Source organism: Odocoileus virginianus, chromosome 2, assembly GCF_023699985.2.
Source record: "Odocoileus virginianus isolate 20LAN1187 ecotype Illinois chromosome 2, Ovbor_1.2, whole genome shotgun sequence".
NCBI lineage: Eukaryota > Metazoa > Chordata > Mammalia > Artiodactyla > Cervidae > Odocoileus > Odocoileus virginianus.
The window spans coordinates 83326130-83349061 of record NC_069675.1 but is presented as its reverse complement, the minus strand read 5'-3'; the positions used below and the strand labels follow the sequence as shown (position 1 = coordinate 83349061).

Sequence of the window (22932 nt, the reverse complement as noted above, 5' to 3'; positions counted from 1 at the left end):
CAATCTAGAAAGATGGTACTGATGAAATTATTTGCAGGGCAGCAAAGGAGAAGCAGACATAGAGAACAGAACTATGGACACGGCAGGTGGGAGGAGAGGGTGAGATGTATGCAGAGAGTAACACGGAAACTCACATTACCATATGTAAAATAGACAGCCAACGGGAAATTGCTGTGTGTCTCAGGGAACTCAAACAGGGGCTCTGTGACAATCTAGAAGGGTTGGATGGGGAGGGAACATGGTGTACCTATGGCTGATTCTTGTCAATGTTTGACAGAAAACAACAACATTTTGTAAGGCAATTAAGCTTCAATTAAGAAATAAATTTTTAAAAAATTTGATGAGATGCAACATCACCTTAAATGGATCTTAGCTGAGGGTGTTTTACCACCCAAACCCTTTTCTTCAAAGAGGAGAATATGCAAATGTGAACCAGCAAGCAGAGTCAGGGCCTCCCAGTTGCCCTGATCAGGGCGTTTTCATGAAATGACAGGAAGCATGATGGCTCCACCTCACAGAGCGTTAGTCACAGGCCAGAGAGGTTCCCCGGGGGTGAAGGCCAGTGTTCCTGAGCTGAGAGTGCTCTGACAGCGTTGCTGCAACTATTGAGCCTTCACCGGAATGATTGATCTGCAGTGAAGCCAGGAGAAAAGAATGTGAGCTATCTGGGTTCAAGTTGCCAGGAAGAGGGCGACACCCAGCCTGACACGGCTCTTCAGCCTCCATTAGAAACCCGTCTGCGTCAAGTACCAGGTACCTGTCAAGACTCACCTGAGACTGCAGCTGTCCTGGCCCGACAGGTGGGCAGGCAGGGGAGGGGCAGAGGCTCCAGGAGCAAATGATGCCACTGAGGATATTTGAGAAGCGAGGGCATGGAGACCAAACCATGGAGAATCCTCGGGGTCGGCGTGTTCTCCAAGCTTGGGAAGTAACTATGCTTGTTTCATCGCTAAGTCATGTCTGACGCTTCGCCACCCCATAGACTGTAGCTCACCAGGCTTCTCTGTTTACGGGCTTCTCCAGGCAAGAATATTGCAGTGGGTTGCCATTTCCTTCTCCTTCCTTAGAGAATGAACAAACACCATCTCCCAAGACAGATATCATCACAAGAAACCCCCAGCCATGACTGCCACATTTCTTCGAGTGTCCATGGTGGGGGCACAGGAAAAACACCAGGTATCATGCAGAAATACGTATCAGCAGCACCAAAGCCTGGGGAGAAAGTGTGAGATTTGGAAACAAGACGCCTGGCTTCATACCCCAAAATCACTGGCTATGAGACTTTGAAAATGTTTGATTTCTCTGGACCTTGTTTCTCCATCTACAAGATGGGTGTAACCCTGTCTCACAGGGTTGCGTTAAGAATCAAATGACTCAGGTACGCTTTGAATCTGAAACACCTCCAGAAGGTGACTGTCATTACCATCCTGAATAACAATAATCGTTGATCCTCTGTGTGTGTGTTTTTAGTTGCTCAGTTGTGTCTGACTCTTGCGAACCCATAGACTGTAGCCTGCCCGGCTTCTCTGTCAAGGGGATTCTCCAGTCAAGAATACTGGAGGGGGTTGCCATTTCCTTCTCCAGGGGATCTTCCCGACCCAAGAAATGAACCCAGGTCTCCTGTGTTGCAGGCAGACTCTTTACCAACTGAGCTACAAAGGAAGCACCTCTATAATATGCTTATCCCCACACTAGATTATGAGGGATTTTTAAAAATATGATACATAGTTTCTGTTCCTTAAGCAGTTTATAATACAGTTAGGAAAATGAGGAGATGGAAGATTTAATATTTATTGAGTTCTAAAAGATCTGGTGGGGTTTCCTAGGTGACTCAGAGGTAAAGAATCCGCCTGCCAATGTAGGAAGTGTGAATTTGATCCCTGGATTGGGATGATCCCCTGGAGAAGGGAATCATGAAACATAACAAACCAATCAGCCCTGGGCGATAGGGGTCATTAGCCCATATTCTCCATATGGGTTCCATAATTTCCCAAGTCATAGAGCTGGGAGACAAGGGTAGAGATGTCACACTCTCCTTTCCACACCTCGTTTGTCCAGAGTGGATGACTTTCATCTCACAGGAGTCACTGGCAAACAGGGCAAGACACAGTGGCTCTGGTGAACTGGCTGGTACAGATTCCTGGAAGTCAGGCATGGAGGCTGTGCCCTTGTCTTACAACTACGTCAGTTGTCCCTTCAATAGGGGCTGCCTCACCAGGGAATGTGATGAGCCTAGCTGTGAATGGTTGGTCAGGCTACAGCTAGGTCAAACAGCCAACAAACAAGCACTTGGAGGGACTGGACAGGGCTCAGGCCCTGCTGGTCTCTAGAGAAGATGGAAGCTGACCGTCCAGGGTCTTTGAGCCAGGCATCGCATGAGATTCTTTCATTGTATTATGTTTTTTTAACTCCTCAAAACTTGATACTGTTTTCCTCATTTTACAGATGAGGAAATTGGGGACTGGCAGTGAGGTAGACTGCTTAAGGTAAGAACAGGAGGCAGATCTGAGCTTGGAATCCAGATCTGATGGACTCGAAATCATCCTCTCAAACTCTTGCAAAACTTAACTACCTAAAAGGTGGAATGCTTTTGATGAATGTTTAATGAAGGGTAGCTGAGGAGGTGGGGGAGAAATTTGTATGGGAGGGAAAGGGGTCCTGGAGGAGATGACATTGGAGGCTGGCCTTGCAAGAAGAAGAGGGACAGGAAGAGATGAGGTGGAGAGAAGAAAGAGCACAGGCAACCAGGGGCCTGAAATTGCTGGACGCTTTCAGGGGACTCTGTGATAGGGTCCAGGGTGCAGGGCGCTCTTGACTGGGACATATATTTGTGACTGTGTGTTGGGGAACTTGAATACCAGGCTTAGGAGCTTGGACCGCCATCTGTAAACTGTGGGCAGGTAAGATCAGAACTATTCTTAGCAACTGCTATTAGAATCAGGAGACATTGAAGCTGGAAGGGACCAGATGACCCATCCAACCTCGTCCTTTCCCAGAGGCACAGAGCGAAGTCACCCAGCAGGTCAGTAGGATCTGGGCTAGTACCTAGGCCTGTGACATTCCCAATCCACCTTCCAATCTGTCTCTCTACTTCCACAGGGCTGTTAGAACCCAGGGGTCTCCTATGGGAGCGCGGCCCCAAATTCATTTGCTACTCTGAAGCCCAAGACTTGGAAAGCTACCTCAAAAATCTGCCTTCTTTTAAAAAAAAATTACCCTACCCTTGACATTAAAAATGTCATTGCCAAACAACTGAAAGGACTCTAAACCTCACTCGTGATTTTTTAAAATGCAAATTTAAAAAAAATTAGATACTAGTTTTCATCTAAAGGCTAGCAAAGTCTGAGCATGCTCCTGTCTGGGGAGGTGGCACTTTAGGTAGTCCCATGACCCATTGGTAGCAGTCCAATGGGGGCAGCCTTTTGGAAAACAGTTGGGTAAGATCTATACAGATTGGAACTATGCACACCTTTTTCACAGCACCTCCAATTCTGGAGATTTATTCTATGTCTGTACTTGACCAAGTGTGCAGAGTGTGTAGATAGAGGGATGTGTATTACAGAATGTAATTGTGGAAAACTGGAGATAAAAACACTAATTGCTTGCAGGTAGGGTCTAGTTATCACACATCAATACAAAGAAATAATCTGCAGCCATTTTTTTTTCAGAGAGAGAGAGCTTCTTTATTGAAACATTTAATACTGTGCTATTTCAAGTAAAGAATTTCACACTTTGCATAGAATTTAATCACACCTTAATTCACAGGCAAGCCTTGTTCGACTCTTGCAACTGCATGGACTGTAGGCCCACCAGGCTCCTCTGTCCATGGCATTTCACAGGCAAGAATACTGGAGTGGGTTGCCATTTCCTTCTCCAGGGGATCTTCCCAAACCAGAGATGGAAATCAGATCTTCTGCACTCAGGTGGGTCTCCTGCATTGCAGGCAGATTCTTTAAAGACTGAGCCACCGGGGAAGCTGATGCATAGTCTCAATACTATATATATATATATATATATATGTATATATATCAGTCGCCATCTCCCAATTCAACTGACCCCACAACAGCCATTTTTTAAAATACAGGTGATGTATACGTGTTGACATGGAAAACGTGTAAGACTCTAGTAAGTGCAAGTGAGCAAGGTGAGGAGGGCCGTACACAGTATGGACTCCATTGTATAAGAAAATATACCATATGTATATTACTTGTGGATACACAGAAAATATCTGGAAAGTTATAGGAAAACTGGTAGCAGTGGTTATCTCTGGGGGGGAAGGACAGGATGGAGGAGGGAGCTGCTCTGTGCTCTAAACCCTCTGTATTGCTTACATCTCCTTTTTTTAAACTATACATATGTATTATTTTTATAATTCAAGAATAGTAGAAAAATTTAAATAAAAAAGATATTGTCAACATCTTACAAATACAGATTTTTTTTTACATTTAAAACAACTATTTATTTTTAACTGAAGGATAATCACTTGACAGTATTGAATTGGTTTCTGCCATGGATCATAAATCAGTCATAGGTACACATATGTCCCCTCCCTCTTGAACCTCCCTCCCTCCTCCCCGCCCCATTCCTACCTCCCTCCCCCCTCCCCGCCTCTAGGTTGTTACAGAGCCCCAGTTTGAGCTCGCTGATTCACACAGCATATTCCAACTGGCTATACAGATATAGATTTTAACTTCCATTTTAGAGAGCACTTAAATACAAATGAAACAAGCTGGTATTCAGATTTACAAAATAGGCCCAATGTTTTTTATTAATACACCAATTTTATAACAACCTCTGGCCTTTACCGTTCTTGTTTCTGGTTTTGTGGTTTGGTGTTTATTCATCCATCCCATATTGATCTTGTGCCTATTACATATCAAACTGTGGTGCTGGAGGAGACTCTTGAGAGTCCCTTGGACTGCAAGGACATCCAATCAGTCCATCCTAAAGGAAATCAGTCCTGAATATTCATTGGAAGGACTGATGCTGAAGCTGAAACTCCACTACTTTGGCCAATTGATGCGAAGAATTGACTCATTTGAAAAGACCCTGATGCTGGGAAAGATTGAAGGCGGGAGGAGAAGGGGACAACAGAGGGTGAGGTGGTTGGATGGCATCACCAACTCGATGGACATGAGTTTGAGTAAACTCTGGGAGTTGGTGATAGACAGGGAGGCCTGGCGTGCTGCAGTCCATGGGGTTGCAAAGAGTCGGACACAACTGAGTGACTGAACTGAACTGATGTTATCAGACAGGAAGATGGAAGCATGAGATTGTGCATCTCCTGCAATAGGACGGTCATTTAAACCAGTCGCAGATGTGGTACTGATGGGAGGAGGCTGAAGAGCAGAATGGATGCCTGCAGAGAAACATTATCTCTTCAGGGATCACTTCCTGGACATCTTCTGTGTGGATACCAGGAGGCTGGGGACAGGAAAATGGAAGCAGTACAATCCCTGCCCTCTCTTGACAAGCTCCCATTATGGTGGAGACAGACACAAGCAGAGAATCAATTGCTACAGACGGAAAGTGGTAAGTGTGCTAAAGGGGTGATGCTTAAGTACTATGTGTGCACATGGGACACTTAACCCAGCCCAGAAGGCTGTGGAGGCCACCTGAAGGAAGGGGAGGGAGTCCTAGCCCAGTTTGGAAGGTGGAGTGGCGTCTCCCAAGCAGCAAGATGAGTAGGGACCGGGGGTGGGGTTGGGGCAGGGGAGGTTCCCAGGGAAGAGGACCACCGCCAGGAGCAGAGTTGCAAACGGGCAGGCAAGCTAATCAAACACACTCCATGCAAAGGCATTGGGACTTATATCCTGAGTGTAATAAGATGATGTGATCTAAAATCTGTGCTTTGTATAGGTCCCTCTGGCCATATCTGGAGATGGATCAGAGGAAGAAGAGGGAAGGACTACATACAGAGACACTGTTTCTCAAGTTGAGTCTTCTCTGCAGCACAAATCTGTGGAGCTGCACCATTCCTGGGAACCACCTGTACTATTACTTAATTTCTTTTTAAAGTTAGACCACTTTAAAAAAAATAAAATTTCTTTAAACGAGTTGCTTCTACTGCTGCTGCTAAGTCGCATGAGTCGTGTCCGACACTGTGCGACCCCATAGACGGCAGCCCACCAGGCTCCTCCGTCCCTGGGATTCTTCAGGCAATAATACTGGAGTGGGTTGCCATTTCCTTCTCCAATGCATGAAAGTGAAAAGTGAAAGTGAAGTTGCTCAGTTGTGTCTGACTCTTTGAGACCCCATGGACTGTAGCCTACCAGGCTCCTCCGTCCACGTCCATGGGATTTTCCAGGCAAGAGTACTGGAGTGGGTTGCCATTGCCTTCTCCTTAAATGAGTTAGTGAGTAAGAAAAAAGAAGAGACTCTCTGGCTTTAGCATGGTACTCAGGGCTAGAGGACAGAAGCTGGCAATGGCAGAAAAGTGAAAAAAGTGAAGGTGAAGTCTCTTCAGTCATGTCTGACTCTGCAACCCCATGAACTGTACATAGCCTGCCAGGCTCCTCTGCCCATGGGATTTTCCAGGCAAGGATACTGGAGTGGGTTGTCATTTTCTTCTCCAGGGGATCTTCCCGATCCAGGAATTGAGCCTGGGGCTCTGGCACTGCAGGCAGACTCTTTACTGTCTTAGCCACCAGGAAGGAGACAGTGAGAAGTGTCTGTGTCTGCTGTTTAGGCCCCAAGAGACCTGGAGATCAGGGAGCAGGAAGATGGTGGGAGTGGATGAGGGGCTGGGGCTAAGTAGAGGTCCTGATGGCTTCTATGTTGCTAAATCCTCATCTTCCTTGACGTCCTGGCAGCATGTGACCTGGTTGACCAAGGTTTCCTCCTTGGTTCCATTTTCCTCCTCCCTCAGGGACCGCCCCCCATCCCCCTGTCCTGTCTTCTCTGCAGAATCCTCTCCCTCTCTGTGTTGGAGGCTCCAGGATCCAGTGTTGGTCCTGTTCTTTCCTCCCCAGGGCCATGGTGATTCACCCCATCTCCAGGCTCTCAACAGCATCTCTGTGCTGATGGTTCCCAGATGTCTTTTCAACCCAGACGTCTCCCCGCAACTCCAGACTCATATCCAACCATCTCCTGATACGTCTACTTGGGTCTCCAATAAAAGCCTTGAAATGAACATGTTCAAAATGCAACTCCTGACCTCCCCCAGACCTCTTCTGCCTGCAGTCTTCCCCATCTCAGCGATGGCTGAGCATTCTTCTCAGTTTTTGGCTGCAAACCTTGTAGTCCTTGACTCTCTCTCTCTTTTTTTTTTTCCTCACACCTCACATCTGGTTTTTAGGAAATCTTGTTGGTTTTACCTCCAGAATAGATCCAGCATTTGACTATTTCTCACTACTCTATCCCACCACCCTAAGCCAAGCAACTGTTTTCTTTGGCATGGTCTTCCTGCTCCCAGATCTGTCCCCTACCACCCAACAGCCAGCTTCATCACTTTAAAACAACAAAGGCAAAACAACACATGCCTTTGTTGCTGTTCAGTCGCTCAGTCCTGTCGACTCTTTGCAACCCCACAGACGACAGCACACCAGGCTTCCCTGTCCTTCAACATCCCCCAGAGCTTGCTCAAACTCATGTCCATTGAGTCACGTGCTTGCCATACTCCAACTCTTTCGATGCTTCCCCACCTCACTCAGTGAAACCCAAGTCTGCACAAAGGCCCACAAGGCCCACAGTGTTCCCTGTCCCCATCTCCCCTGTCCTTCAGCACCCCAGCCCTTCAGTGTGGGATTACTGAACACACCAGGTGTCCCCAACTTCTGCCGTGCCCTGCCTCTGCCTGGACCACCCCTCCCCACCTCCTGAAGGCCTCACCTCCTTCAAGTCTTCAAGTGGATCCCACCCTCTGCTCCCAGCTGCTCTACTTTCCCTCCTGCATAGCTTTCTAACCTATCAGTACAATTAATTAATTTTGTTATGGCCTGGTACCCCCAAGTCGGATGCTGGAAGAAGGCAGGGAATATTGTCCCCTGTGTTCACTGCAGGTGTCCCCAGCACCTAGAGCAGTGCCTGGCATAGAGGCCAGTCTCTCAATAAATACTTGGGGAAGGAAGGGCAGACCCTGGAGAAGGGAGCTTCCACTCGGAAAGGCCAGCTGGGGCCAGGAGTAGGCAGGGGTGGAAATGCACAGAAGCTGGCCGGGGAAAGGAGTGACAGAGGAGTGATGCGGCTTGGGGGTGCTGGGAGGGGCGGCAGTGGTGGGGGGGGGGAGGAAGAATACTGGGTAGCCGGACGTCCAGACGCGCTTCCCAGAGGGCTAAAGAGGTGGGCAGGGATGGAAGTTCGAGGCTGGTGGGGGCGTCCGGAGTTGCGGGGGGGGGAGGGGGGGCCAGAGAAGAGGGGGAAGGACAGGCACTTGGGATGGGGGCGGCTGGGGTGATGCTGGGGCGACCACTCGGCGGACACCCACCCCACCCTGGCCGCGCGGGGGCAAGGCGGGGAAGCTGGAGAGAAGCGCCGTCTTATGAGGTCGTGGCAATTTTGCGGCTACTGTCAGGAAGCGAACAATCTAAAGTGGATGAACGGGTGGGGGGGTGTGGTTCTAAAGCCGGACAGTTTCGGACGGCGGGGGGTGGGGGCGGGTAAGGCGAGGAGGGACACGTCTGCGCTTCCTCGGGTAAAAGGCAAAGGAGCCTCGTAAGGAAGGGGGACGCGCTCGGAGAGGTGAGAGGGGCGAGAGGGTACAGGGCCCCGGCTCCACCGGGCCCAGGCCGGGAGATGGCCCGAGGCGGCAGAGCAGCGGACCGCGGGGCGCCGTGAAGATGCAGCCGCTAGGTTGGGAGGGGAGGCTCCATCACTGGAGCGGCGGTGGGCTTGGAAGAGCGCCCAGGAACCCGGGAAGGAGGCACCGGGGCCCGGCCCGTCCGGCGGGTGAGGCGGCCGAGCACGGTGACCGCGGGGCACAGCGGGGACGCAGCGCCCGGCCTCCCCACCTGCGGGCGCGCCAGGGACCGCCGAGCGGCTACAAGCGCGCGCCCGCGGGCTTCGCGGCTTGACCGGAGTCTGGGCCGGAGCTGGGCCCCGGAGCTCCGGGCGCGCCGCACGGACGCGGCCACGCGGAGCGGCCGGGCCCCGCCCCGCCCCCCGGGGCCCGTCGGCCCCGCCCCGCGGCCCGGCCCGCCGGCCAATCAGACCGCGGCGCCCGCCCCCCCTGGCCCCGAGGCCCCGCCCTGTGCCTGCGTCGCCAGCCAATGGGAGGCCGAGGCGGGGCGCCCTGTGCGCGCTGCCCGTGCCCGGCCGGCTCCGAGCGAGAAAAGCCGACCCAACCCGTCGGGGCCGCCGCTCCGGACCCGCCGCCGCCGCGCCGCCGCCGCCACCTCCTCCCCCCCGGATCGGGTGTACTGTCCCAACCCGAAAGTCCAGTTCTGCGGCCCGGCAGCGGCGAGCGAGCGCGATGACACAGGAGTACGACAAGTGAGTGAGGGCGCCGGCGTCCGCGAGGCCGGCCGTGCAGCCGGGGCCGCTGCTGCCCGCCTGGCCAGCCGGCCGGCCGCACCTGCCGCGAGGCCGGGCGGGGGACGAGGGGCCCGGCGGCGGGAGGGGGCGCGCAGCTCGCCGTCCGCGGCCTCCGCTTCTCTGCATCCCCGCTCTGTCATTGTTTCTCCAAAGCCCCCCCCCCCCCCCCCCCCCACCTAGGGGGAGACCCCTGCCTTGAGGGGTGCGGGCCTGCTCTCCGGAGTGGAAACCCCCACCCCGCCCGCAGCTTCGGGGTCCTGGTCTGGGGTGGGCGGGCCACCCCTCGTGTGAGCCCCGATTCTGCTCCCCGGGGTAGGGGGGCGCGGAGGCCTCGCGTCCCCCCGCCCCCAACCCGGAAGGTTTTGCTCTTTGGGACGCTCTGCGGCTGCAAAAGGGGAGCCTTCTCAGGTAATCAAGTCTCTCGTCGCTCAACCGTGTCGTTCGGCCGCCTGCTAGAACCTCGGAACCGAGAGATCTAGGGAAAAGTTGAAGTGCTCGGGTGTACTGGCATTTTCTCTTTTTTCCCCTGGCCGATTGTGTGAGTGAGAACATTGCTGTGGGAGTTCTTTTGCCGCTTGCATCATTGGTGGTAATTACAGATTGCTGTAATTAAAAATGCTCAGAAATATCAAGAAGGATGAGACTTTGAAATCAGGGTGGTAAACTAGGAAGCTTTGTCCTTACTAATAATGCTTTCATGGAGCTCGTGATTGAAGAAATGTTTTCATAAACTGTAAGGCAGTAATGTAAGCCGTTAATATTAGGAGACACCGGGCCAGGGATGCTTCTGTATCTCCTTTGCAGCTTTTCTGTAAATATAAAATTGTTCAGAAAAAAATGCAAGTCGCACCCAACCAATCAGTTATATTTGAGATCAGTGAATCCAGGGCACAGCGGTACTTCTCCCAGTTTTGTAATTATTTGCTGAGAATCATTTTGTGTAAGGGTGCTATTTTTCTGGGAGGAGAGGTTTAGATAGTATTATGTATGGAACAGCTTAAGTGGAATAATTTAAATTAAACTTATGTTGTACAGTATGCAGATAAATTATTGCTTGAAAATATATAATTCAAGGAGACGGCAGTGATGAGCCTTTAGGGACTGTCATGAGGAAGTAGACTAAAAAAGGCAGCTGGTTTCGTGTTTATTTCTTGACTTATAGTTTAGATAAGGCATATTTCCAGAGCTAAAATTTTGGCCTGAGGCACAGTTTGGAAATAGTTTAAGACACCTTCAGGGTGATCACACACAAAATCATTTGCAAAGAATATTTATTTTCTGTTGCTTGTGCAGATTTGGGATGGGGGTGGGAGAAGAAGGGAAGCTGAAGAACTTACAGGAGGGGAACTGAATGAGCCAAGTGCTGTCATATAGGCTTCTGGAAGTAGCTATTACACTATTAATATTACAGCTTAGCCAGACCCCAGAGAGTCATCCCGGGGTACCACTGGCTCAGCAGCTCTTGTTCTGTCCTCCTGGTGGCACAAGGAATGCCCCTTTGTATATTCTTAATTTTTTTTTTAAATTTGAGATTTGTAGGAAGTCTTCATTTTTAAACTGAACATGCACTTTGAACAACCCATTGTGTTTGTTTTGTGTTAAAATAGTATACCACCTTCAAGATTTCTTTTCCTACCAAGTGTGCACTCCTTGAAATAAGATTTAATTTTGACTGAGGATGAATTAAGTTGTTGGATTTCCTCCCCCGCTCCTTTTTCAGAATCTGTTTTTAAAGGGCCTAGGTGACTGCCAAACCCTAACCTTGTTGATTACTAGAGAAGATAATCAGTCTTTCTACATTCACTTTTAGAGTAGGTAGGTCACCTTTAGGCAATTTACATATTTCATTTGTGTGTTGCAATGAGACTAACTCCTTTAATTTGCTTGTTAGAATAGTGATAATTTGAAGTAGTTCTGAATATTTAAACTTTTTTTTTTTTTTCAAAGAAAGTGCTTGATTTTGCTGGAGGTAGTTTTCCACTTTTTTCTTTTTATTGACTTACTAAACAGAGCCAACTGAACAGTTGTTGAGGGTGTTTACATTTCAGGTTTTTGGAATCAGTCATGTTTGCTTTACTCTTTTAAGTTAAATCTTCTATAAGACTCTACTGAAGTTCTCTGTTGATGTTCTGGATTTTTCCCACCAAACTACAGCATTAATATGAAGCAGTTCTTGCCCCATGTTAAAAACCAGGAAAGATTTTTGAGGACAGATTCCCCAACCTAAAAAAAAAAAAATCTTATTTCCTTAAAAAAAAAAAATCTCTTTTTGTCCAGCGGCTTCATTTATTATTGTAGATTCTTAAGTGTTTATCTCTAAGATAAACAGTGAACTCCCAAGCCAGAAAATTGTGTCTCCTTATTGGTTTACAGTCCCCTTTGGCCACATTCCATGCTCAATCTGCTGGTAATCAGTAGAATATTCTAACTTTCTCATATACCCCCGAGGATTAAACCAAGTTATCCCTTCTTCCTTCCATCCCCCCTTCTCTCCCGCTTGTTGGTAGTTTGAGGCATGGCATCACCCAGAGAAGGAGGGAAATAGCTGTATAGCAGCTTGAGGATAGAACCAGATGTACTGTTGAAGAGGGGACAGGCCTGAGTGCCTGTGTTTGAGGAGAGTGCGTGTTCTTAGCCTTACTTTGTCCTTGTGTTTGTTTATGTAAAGCGTTTGAATCGCTTCACATTTTCTTGGAGTGAGTTTTTGACTTTTGGTTTTAGTGGGGGTTTTTTGTGTGTCACTTAGTGTGTCCTGGGATCCACGTGAAGGTTAACTGCAGGTTCCCTGGCTGTCTAAATATTGTACATCTTCCTGGGTGACCCATTGGGTTACATTTAAGTGGGTTGTCTTCTGATCGTGTCTTAACTTACTTTACTAATGATGAAATGATGAAACAGTGGACTCTTTTATTGCAAAATCAGGAATTGGCTGTTTGCTTTTTCAAAAATTAGCTTATGATGATTTGCAATAGAAGAAGATGTGATATATATATATATACACACACACATATATATGTTGTTTTTTTCTTTTCTTTTCAAAAAAATCTCTCCCAAGCAAACGGCCAGTGTTGGTTCTTCAGAATGAAGCACTTTATTCACAGCGGCGTTCCTATACTAGTGAGGATGAAGCCTGGAAGTCTTTCCTGGAAAACCCGCTCACTGCAGCAACCAAAGCGATGATGAGTATCAATGGCGATGAGGACAGTGCTGCCGCGCTGGGCTTGCTCTATGACTACTACAAGGTGGGTTTGCTTGCTCTTCAGAACCCCGTAACTACTGTCCAAGGTGCACTTGATCCAACAGCATATAAAACAGTAATTTGCTGGTAGACTGTAATGCAAGTTGCTTCTGTACTGACTATAAATAGTTTAATGAGTGCTTTGACATACTGTGGTTCAAAGCTGAAAATCTACAATCACAGAATCAAAAGGTTGTTTCTAAAATGTATGAAGTAGCCAACTGTTCTGGCTCTATCTGAAAGGTGAAGCTACTGCGAAAGAAGAAATTCTCTCTGCCTTAATGAGGTCGATCATTTCTTCAGAGGTAGCTCTTAGCACCATCTAGAGTGGACAGGGGTTCCCTTTGCCTGTGTGCTAGCCCTTTCTTCCTCGGTAGTTAGCGTGGTTTCCTTTCCCTTAAATGGTATTGCGGGCATCTGGTTTGATTTGATTGTGAGATTTCTTGGGGGAAAAAAAACCTCATATTTTCTAGATTTTCTAGTTTAAGGTTCAGGATGTATTTTACTGTCTGTTCCTTGAGGTTTGGATTAGGTTTAATTCAGTGCAGTCTGTCTCTGCCTGAAGCTTTACCTGGTGTTTGTGTCTGGATTGATACCCCTGGTCTGTGTCGTCATCATTAGCCCAGTGATACTAGCTACCACCTACCGATTACCTATACTGTGCTAGACGTGTTAGCAGAATGCGTGTTGTTTCTAATCCCTCCAGGAACCTTGCAAGATCTGTGCCATTATCCCTGCGGGTGATAAAAAATAAGGTTCTCCGGTCACATGACTAGTATGTGCAGCCAGGACTTCTGGTTGTGCCAGGCCCCCTCTTCTATATGCCATGCTGCCTCCTGGGGGCGGGGCTTTGCTTGCTGTGTTCACTGTGGCATCCTTTTTAACCAATAACCCACATGCAGGGACGGCTATATATTACAGTTTATTTTCACCATCTTTTGTCTTTAAAACTTCCATACCTGTAGAAAAAATTAACAAGATAGCTAACTCTCAGATACTTTCACCCAAATTCACCAGTTTCCAGCTCTTTGTTACCTTCTGACACTGTATTCTTTTCGGAATAAAAAAAAATGCACAGGGTAAAAAGCAAAGAAGATAGCTTAATTATCAAAATTGGGTGGGGAGGGGGAACCTAAACCAAAGCTCTGTTTTCTGATGTAAGGCCATGTGTCCAGCTTGTGTTTGAGGGAATGAGGTAAGGTTTTCTTCCCCCTTAGATACCAATGGAAACTTGCATAGTAACCAAGGATGCTAGAAGAAACTTTGCCTGGGAAGTGTAGCCACAAAAGTTTCCTTTGAAGTAGAACTCATATATCTGTTCTTCTTGTGGCTTGTTTTATTGACTCAGTATAGAAACTGTAAGTTCTTAAGTATTAATTATGAAGTTTGAAGTTAGATATTTTTAACTGAAACTTTCGAGAATGGGAGGAAACCAACAAGTTTAGTGCCAGAAAAACCTGTGGAATAACACTAGTTGCAGTGATTTTATGTGCGTGTGTTTTAAATAAAGGGTCCTGAAAGTATTATACATCTTAGGAGGAGATAAATCCTCATGTCTGCCCATCAAGGGTGGCAGTCTTAGTGGTACTATATGTCAGCCTTCTTGCAACAGATGTCCGGTTACTTATTTTCCTTTTTTAAAAACTGACTTGTGCTCGCTTCGGCAGCACATATACTAAAATTGGAACGATACAGAGAAGATTAGCATGGCCCCTGCGCAAGGATGACACGCAAATTCATGAAGCGTTTCATATTTTTTAACTTGGAGGTGCCCCGGATGTGTCCATCTACTGCTCTGATGCCTCAGATATCACTCGTTCTTTTCACTTAAAGAAAAAAAGATAAAAACAAAACAGTAATTGTTGCAGAGGTCTCTGTATTTTGCAGCTGCCCTTTTGTAAGGCGCACTTTTCCCAAATAAAACAATTTTTAAACCACCCCCCCCCAAAAAAAAACTGACTTACTTGTTTCAATTCTTTGGATGTACCCCTCAGTCATTTTTCCATAATAACCTTGGTAAAGCTTAAAAAACACGTTGTTACTACCAGAAACAATAATTCATTCTGCCTGTAAGGGTAAAATAAGAATGTAGAAATAGAGTTTCTACTTTTACATTGAAAACTAGTTTCAAACGTCTTAGTTTTTGGAGTGTGTGTTGCAGAGAAGTCTCAGTTGGGTTGATGTCTGCAGGACATCCACTAATGTTGGCCTGCTCTCCCCTGTGCAGAGAAGCAGACTCGAAAAAGGAATAGACCCAACAGAGTCCGCTTTGTCCTTTGAGTGATAGACATTGTGAATCCCAGTGTCTCTGACAAAATGTATCATTTGGAGCCACCTTTTGGATCTTGGAGTGAATTGTTAATGTGGCTGATGCCTTTGATTTTGCATTTGATCCGAAAGGAAGGGTAGCAGAGAAGAGCAGGGAGAATGCTGAAAGAGCCTGGTTGTCTTTTCAGTAACTTCTTCTCTGTCATGTTACATAGATAAACGGGCTTTGCCCGACCAGAGGTATTTCTCTTAAGAGATGAAACCCACATTCATGACAAAGTAGATTTGTGATGTTCTGAGTTTCTTTGGCAACTGAATAGAAGCTGGTTTTTGCATATCAACCCAGTGACCAGATTGTGGACTCCTGGAGAGCAGACACTCTCTTATTCATTGTGCGTCCTTGGAGCCTGGGGTTCGGTAGGCAGTCCATAATCACCTGAAGGGCTGCACTTACTGAAAAGTAGGGATTATGTCTCTACTTCAGGAGTGAGAATTAAACTGTGGTCCTGTGTGTTGATATCTCAGGTTCCGAGAGAGAGAAGGTCATCAGCAGCAAAGGCAGATGTTGAGCACCCTGAGCCGGACCATAGCAAAAGGTAAGGTTTAAGACAGAGCGTGGAACAGTATGCTACAAATTCCCAGTTTCTGTGAAAGTTAAAGCAAGAGCTTGTTTAAGTGAACAGGAACTAGAGGAAGACATGGGAAATTTGGACTCTTTATATCTGAACACAGATTTCATTACTGATCTGCCCCTTACTCTGATTCTGTTACTGAGAAGTCACCAGTTTCTGTAGGAGAAGTTCTCTTTTCTCGAAAACAAAAACAATTAACTTTCTCCTCATCCAAAGGGATTTTTTTTTTTTCATTATTTACAACATGACTGCACTGTTTCCTTATTTGTCTTTTAGGTTCTCTTAAGAACAGTGTGGCTTAAGGCAATGGCAGGGGTCCATTTAAAAAAGTCATCACCAATGACCTTAAATAAGTACCCATGTGAAACTTAATAGAGTATGTTCAGCTGTATTCCAAATGCCTATCGAGGTTCTTTTGGAAATATTTTAAGTTAAAACTTTCAGAAAATTAAGGCTTGACTTTATAGACCTGGGAAAAAAGCTGAATATACCTTTTAAATTGTTCTGAGTTCTATTAGTAGTACAAGAATGAAACATTTTTGAAGAAAGAATGATCACTTGGAATCCCACTCTGCTGACAGTTTATTTGTTTACTGTTTGGGCAGGCAGGTGCATTTTATGTGGTTGTGGTTGTATTCCCAGGTAGGATTTTCTTCTACTTAATATGTTACATAAGTTTTTCTACATTGCTGTTTTAGTCTTCATAATTTGGAAAAGGGCTTATAGCTTTTATTTTTTACTTTTTGTTATAGGCACTTTCAAAAATAACAAAAGTAGAGAAGTAGCCTAAGTCAATAGATACTCAGCTTCAGCTGTTACCAGCTTAATTCCTGCTGTTTGATCCTTGTTGCTGCTGTTGTTGTTCAGCCCCTAAGTCATGTCCGACTCTTGTGACCCCACGGACTGCAGCGCACCAGACTCCCCTGTCCTTCACTCTCCCGGAGTTTGCTCAAATTCATGTCCATTGAGTCAGTGATGCTATTTAACCATTTCATCCTCTTTTGCCCCCTTCTCCTGCTGCCCTCAATCTTTCCCAGCATTTGTGTCTTTTCCAGTGAGTTGGCACTTTGCATCAGGTGGTCAAAGTATTGGAGCTTCAGCTTCAGCATCAGTTCTTCCAATGAATAGTTAAGTTGATTTCCTTTAGGATCGACTGGTATCTGTTTGATCTACTCTTCCCTTTCTCCAACTTTCTAATTAGTTAATATTTAAATTTTATTTGTTTTTGCTGGAGTATTTTAAATCAAACCCTAGCTATCCTTAGTATCAGGGATATATCTGATTTTTGCTTCTACAAAGCCTTAATGAACAACTTTCTAGATAGCTTTTTCTTTTTTCTTCTTTTTCTCTAAGAAATTTCTTTAAAATAGTCATGGGAGTGAATTTATGGTTTTAAGTTTGAATATTTTATTGATCCTGAAATCTGCCAATTTACCAAATTGTTTTTTCCTTGTAAGTATCAGCCTGTATGATTTGAGGGAACTTTGAAAATATATGAATTTTACCCTAAACTACATATCATCTTATATTGCCCAGGATATTTGTCGAGCCAAAAGTAACTCTTATGTTGATGTATATGATGGTTCACTATAATCATGGGGTGAGGGGGTGGGGTTGGTGAAAGCAAAAGTGTTATTCGCTGAGTCCATGTCTGACTCTTAGTGACCCCATGGACTGTAGCCCGCCAGACTCCTCTATCCATGGAATTCTCCAGGCCAGAATACTGGAGTGGGTAGCCGTTCCCTTCTCCAGCGGATCTTCCCCACCCAGGGATCAAACCCAGGTCTCCCGCACTGCAGGCAGATTCTTTACAAGCACTGAGCCATCCCGGAAGCCCCCAGGAAAATTGATGGCTGTGGGCCCCCATGTGCCAGGCATCACTGCACGCTTTTCAGCGTACTCTCCTTTCATCCTCATCACAACCTTGTGAGGATAGGTACCGTCATTATCCTCATTTTTAGATGAGCATGTAGTTACTGAGAGATCTTGAATCTACCTTGTCTGACTCTGGCATCTATACTTTAACCTCCAGCCTATACTGCTGCAGTTAATCACGAGTGTAGCTTCAGACTGCTAGTAAAATATGACAATTTTATGGGGGTTATTGGAAATAAAATATAATAGAGGAAAGCTCTGAGTTCTCAGCATTCCAAATGAAGTTTTACTCAGTGCTTTGACCTGTAACTAGAGGGCTTTTTCCTTTCTCTTGTGATGGGTTATCATGCCATTGCCTATTCATTTGGCTTCTACCAAGTGTGTTATTATTATTATTGCCCAGGACCCAACAGCCCAGTGCCATTCGGAAAATTATAATTGTCCCGGAATTGTATCAGCTCTGAGTTTGAAAACACGCTTCTCTCTCCTTAAAGAAACATACCAAATGTGACGGAGCAGCCCCTCATCTCTGCTGGCGAAAACAGAGTGCAGGTGCTGAAGAACGTGCCATTCAACATCGTCCTTCCCCATGGCAACCAGCTGGGCATCGACAAGAGAGGACATCTGACAGCCCCCGACACCACGGTCACCGTCTCCATCGCGGCGATGCCCACCCACTCCATCAAGACGGAAAGCCAGCCCCACGGCTTCGCTGTGGGCATCCCCCCAGCAGTGTATCACCCCGAGCCCACGGAGCGTGTGGTGGTTTTCGACCGGAACCTGAACACTGACCAGTTTGGCTCCAGCACTCAACCCCCAAACGCGCAAAGGCGCACTCCAGACTCTACCTTCTCGGAGACCTTCAAGGAAGGCGTTCAGGAGGTACAGGAAACGCAAGCATCTTCCTAAGACGCTGCATGTTTGTTTAAGTATTGGGTTCCACCTCTTCCTTGTTATGTAAGCTTGAAACTCAGCCTGAAGTGAGTGGATTGGGAACAAAAGGGGTTTCTTTTTTTTTTCTTTCTTTCTTTTTTTTTTTTTTAAGAGGAAAGATCCACGGGTATAATTTGTAAACTAAACCTATAAAACCAGAAATTATTATCAAGGGCACATGGCTAATCTTACCAGCAGCTAAGTTAACAATTATGATTTCAACCAAGCTCTTTGCTGGAGAGTAAGAAGGAAAGCTGCATACATAATCTTCCACAGACAACAGACACAGCCTCACAGTCTGTTTTTGGCTTTGGTCCTCAGCCAAAACAACCTCCCTGCAACCAGTCTTAATATAAAAGGAGTTATCATGTAGTTGCCTCGTATTTCTTGGTTGGCAGTATTGTCGGGGAGCAGGTAGATCTTGATGACAAATGCACCGTGTGACATTTACCCATCACTTCCAATACTTCCGAGGGTTTCAGGGTGATAAACACATCACTCAGGTCAAAGTGAAGGACTGAGGATGTTTGGAACTGTGTTTAATGACTCGTGGTGGGGTCAGAGAGTCCCTCCCCGCTTACAGAGTGAACAGTAGCCTTTCCTGAGAAGGTGCCCCGCTCCAGCCAGCCACAGTGCCAGCCTGGTACTGTTGTCTGAACTAGGTGCAGTGGCGGAGCTGACTCCTAAGGATCATGAGATCTGGGGTGCAGACCCCAGAGTTTGGGCAGAAGTGGGATGTGTGGGAAGGGTGGGAGAAGAGAGAAGGCAGTGCTTATTGGGAGCACCTACATAGATTGTCTTAGTTTGACCAAGTGGCGTATAAAATGGACATTTTTTTCTTTCTAATTTTCTCTTTAAATTTTTTGTAGAGTTAAAATTTTTGTCTTAGACAAGGTTTAAAAGAGCGGTGGGTTGCCTTAAGCCACAGACTCTGATGCTGTGCCCGACGTCGGTCTTCGGTGAGCCTGATCACCAGTTACATCCTTGTGGCTTATCACATTGGTATTTCAGGTTTTCTTCCCCTCGGATCTCAGTCTGCGGATGCCTGGCATGAATTCAGAGGACTATGTTTTTGACAGTGTTTCTGGGTAATAGTTGTCTTTCAATTTGATTTTTAACTTTCAACTTGTGCGACTTAACTTTCTATTTATTAATTTGATCTTGAAAAATCAGAGGTGGCTTTTGGTGGCTTTCAACTCTACCTTCTTGCAGTTAGTGTGGTGACATCTTCGCTGGAGGACGTTCGCTTTGTTTTAGTGCACTCAGTTTTGATCTCTGAACTGTGTTTCTTGTTTCCCTAATGCTTGGTGTTGGTGCTTTTCCTTCCCTTTGGTTTCTTTATGTGATGTAGTGGGGTGGAATCTCAGAGAAGACATGAAAGATTAAATCAGATCTGAGGTCCCTTCTGTTTCCAAAAGTATATAATCCTGTGATAATTTAGGGATAGCATCAAGTGGATAAAGGCTTTTGTATTTTTATTTGTGTCACTATAAGCCAACTGTTTACTGGGCTGACAACCTCTTTTATGCATCACAGAATTGCATCTCACTCTGCAAATATGAATATTTTCAACTTTATATAAAAACATCTTCAGGTTTTTTTAGGAGTCTAGGATTTCATTTTGTAATTTCATTTTATGCATTTTTATGAGTGCTGTATTTTAAAATAAAAGTTTTATTTCAAAGTCTAGGATTTTACAGGAATCTGTAAGGCACACCTGCCTCAAGGTCCAGAAGTCACAAACTCTGGTCCCTTCAGGACCTGAGATGCAGGGGTCGGCAGGCGTTTTCTTTGAAGGATCAGATAACAAATATTTCAGGCAACGTGGGCCATACGGTCCCTGTGAAACTGCCCAACTCTGCTCAGCTCCGGGCTGTAGCACAGAAGCAGTCGTAATACAGAATCAAAGGGCATGGCAACATTCCAGTAAAACTTTATTTATAAAGATAGGGGAAATGTGCCAACCCCCGGCCTGACTGGGTTATTAAACAACTTCAGGGGGATATATAGGTGGGGCTAGAAAATAATAGAAAATGTAGAGGACCGTGGAGTACCATCCAAGGACATTTAAATTATAGGTAAAAACAACAAAAAAGTGCTACACGGGCCAAGTCAGATTTCGTCAGAGGCCTGCCAGCCTCCTGTTTGCAGCCCTTGCTGGGTAAGCACTGGGCTGGCAGCATGTCCTGTGATATCTTCCAGAGTGCTTGTCACCTATTCGTAGCTTTAGTATCCTTAGCCTCCAAACCCCTATTTCATAGGTTCTCTAGAGGTGGTCTGTAGTCCCACATCTAGGAGGACCTCTGGGCTGCTTGAGGTGATCTGGGGAAGAGCAGCGAATGCTGATGGTGACATGACACTGTTAATTGGGATGTTTCACCTGATGTGTGCATGCATCCACACTGCAGCCTCACGTCTGAGCTCAGATATAGGGAAAGCTTCCAAGGGGGTGGATTAGAGGTCTGTGACTTTTATTGTATTCTAGGAACAACTTTGAATACACCCTGGAAGCCTCCAAATCGCTCCGACAGAAGCCAGGAGACAGCACCATGACGTACCTGAACAAAGGCCAGTTCTACCCCGTCACACTGAAGGAAGTGAGCGGCAACGAGGGCGTCCACCACCCCATCAGCAAAGTCCGAGTGAGTCCTGCCCTGGGCCGGTTGGAGCTCACTATTTCCAGGTCCTAGGCGGATCTAAATTAAGATCCCCGTGGTTGAGACTCTGTGCTCCCACTACAGGGGGATTGGGATCCATCCAGGCTCAGGGAACAGGGATCCTGCATGCCACACACGGTGGCCAAAAAATTAAATAAATTTTTAAAATAATGAAATTTCATTTCAAAAAATTTCAGTTTCAAAATAATGAAATTTTTTTTATTAAAAAAATTTTTTTTTATTTTAAACTTTTTATTTTGTATTAGGGTATAACCAAATAAAAATGCTGTGGTGAAAACAAAACAATGTTGTAGTAGTTTCAGGTGAACAGTGAAGGGACTCAGCCATATATATATATGCATGTATCCATTCTTCCCAAAAACCCACTCCCATCCAGGCTGACACATAACACTGAGCAGAATTCCAGTAGGTCTTCATTGTTTTTCCATTTTAAATATAGCAGTGTGTACATGACCTTCCCAAACTCCGTAACTATCCATCCACCCTTCCACCCTGGCACCCAGAAGTTCGTTTTCTAAGTCTATGATTCTCTTTCTGTCTTGTAAGTTCATTTGTATCATAAAATTGCTGTCGCAATTCACTACAAAATCAAAAAACTAGGTTTTCCGAAAGATACTCAGCCCATAGTGTCTTTACCTGGTAACGTTTCCTCTCTCCCAGAGTGTGATCATGGTGGTTTTTGCTGAGGATAAGAGCAGAGAAGACCAGCTGAGGCACTGGAAATATTGGCACTCGCGGCAGCACACGGCAAAACAAAGGTGTATTGACATAGGTAAGGAGCCCCGGAGCTCGCTTCCATTCCCAGAGGCGCTCCCATCCAGACTTTTCTAAATCCAGTTATTTTTGGCAGTGATCAGCTTCCTGCCGAACGCATTTGAATTTTTCTGCCAGCCACTGCTTCGTTCCAAACCCTGTCCTTGGCCTCCTGGAATCGGTTCTCTTAACGTTACTTCCTTCATGAGGACAGGTGCCCCGTGCAGAGGCTTCCCACGTGACGCCAGGGCCCGGAGCTTCGGAGCCTGGCTCACATACTGTCTTCTCTAGTTGCACACTGAGCTGCATTGCAAGTCTCTTCTGTCTGTAAATACACCCAAAGGTTCATCATCACTCGCGGTACAGCAGCAGACCCATGCACGTCGTATTTTGTCAAGTAGCTTAGTGAAAACCCTGTTTTTGACGTGAGCGTGACCTTCATATGAAACCACTGTCTAGGTCACAGAACAGCTCTTAATCTTTGAGTTACTTCTTTTCTTTGCCTTTGGTAGTGTTCATGTTCTCTTTCAGAAGTATAAAAAGAATCAAGTTCCAATCTTGATTCTCTGGACTAGTTCTGTGGCCTTGGGACAGTTATTTAAACCTTTTAGACCTAAATGTCCTAATTTTGACATAATGGGATAAAATTAAATACATCTAAGCTTGCCTCTGTGAAAAAGATTCTGTGATTCTTTTTCTACCTTCTTTGAACTTCTTTCAACCCAACAAAATATTAATTTAAATTATCCAACAATGATTATATGAAAAGCTGAACCTTACAGTGAACTGTATAATCTCACTGTATAATAACTGTATAATCTCACGTTGGAAACTGGAAATCATGACTTCTCTCTCTCATCCCTCACCCAGCTGACTACAAAGAAAGCTTCAACACCATCAGCAACATTGAGGAGATCGCTTATAATGCCATTTCTTTCACTTGGGACATTAACGATGAAGCAAAGGTAGGTGACCAGCTCCTGGCCTAGTGATTTGACAGTTGTTTTTTTTTTTTTTTTTTGTAGTTTTTCTCGTTTTTCACTCCTTTGCTACGGAGGAGGGAGACCAGGTGGGGCTAGGAAGG

General features: G+C 45.9%; 1 protein-coding gene and 1 non-coding gene across 3 annotated transcripts in view; both read left to right on the top strand.

Annotated features, from left to right (window-relative positions):
* Positions 1–9289: 9289 nt before the first annotated feature.
* GRHL1 (grainyhead like transcription factor 1) overlaps positions 9290–22932 on the top strand; it is a 56874-nt gene continuing 43231 nt past the window's right edge. For both annotated transcript variants that reach the window (XM_070451813.1, XM_070451804.1), the window contains exons 1-8: positions 9290–9429; positions 12527–12713; positions 15503–15573; positions 17979–18366; positions 19429–19505; positions 20903–21059; positions 21756–21867; positions 22719–22813. In XM_070451813.1, the coding sequence (XP_070307914.1) occupies positions 9410–9429; positions 12527–12713; positions 15503–15573; positions 17979–18366; positions 19429–19505; positions 20903–21059; positions 21756–21867; positions 22719–22813 (1107 nt within the window). In that variant the 5' untranslated portion in view covers positions 9290–9409. The remainder of the gene's footprint in view (positions 9430–12526; positions 12714–15502; positions 15574–17978; positions 18367–19428; positions 19506–20902; positions 21060–21755; positions 21868–22718; positions 22814–22932) is intronic.
* Positions 14361–14467, top strand: LOC139031800 (U6 spliceosomal RNA). Its single transcript, XR_011484317.1, has one exon. It is a non-coding gene; the product is annotated as a U6 spliceosomal RNA (small nuclear RNA).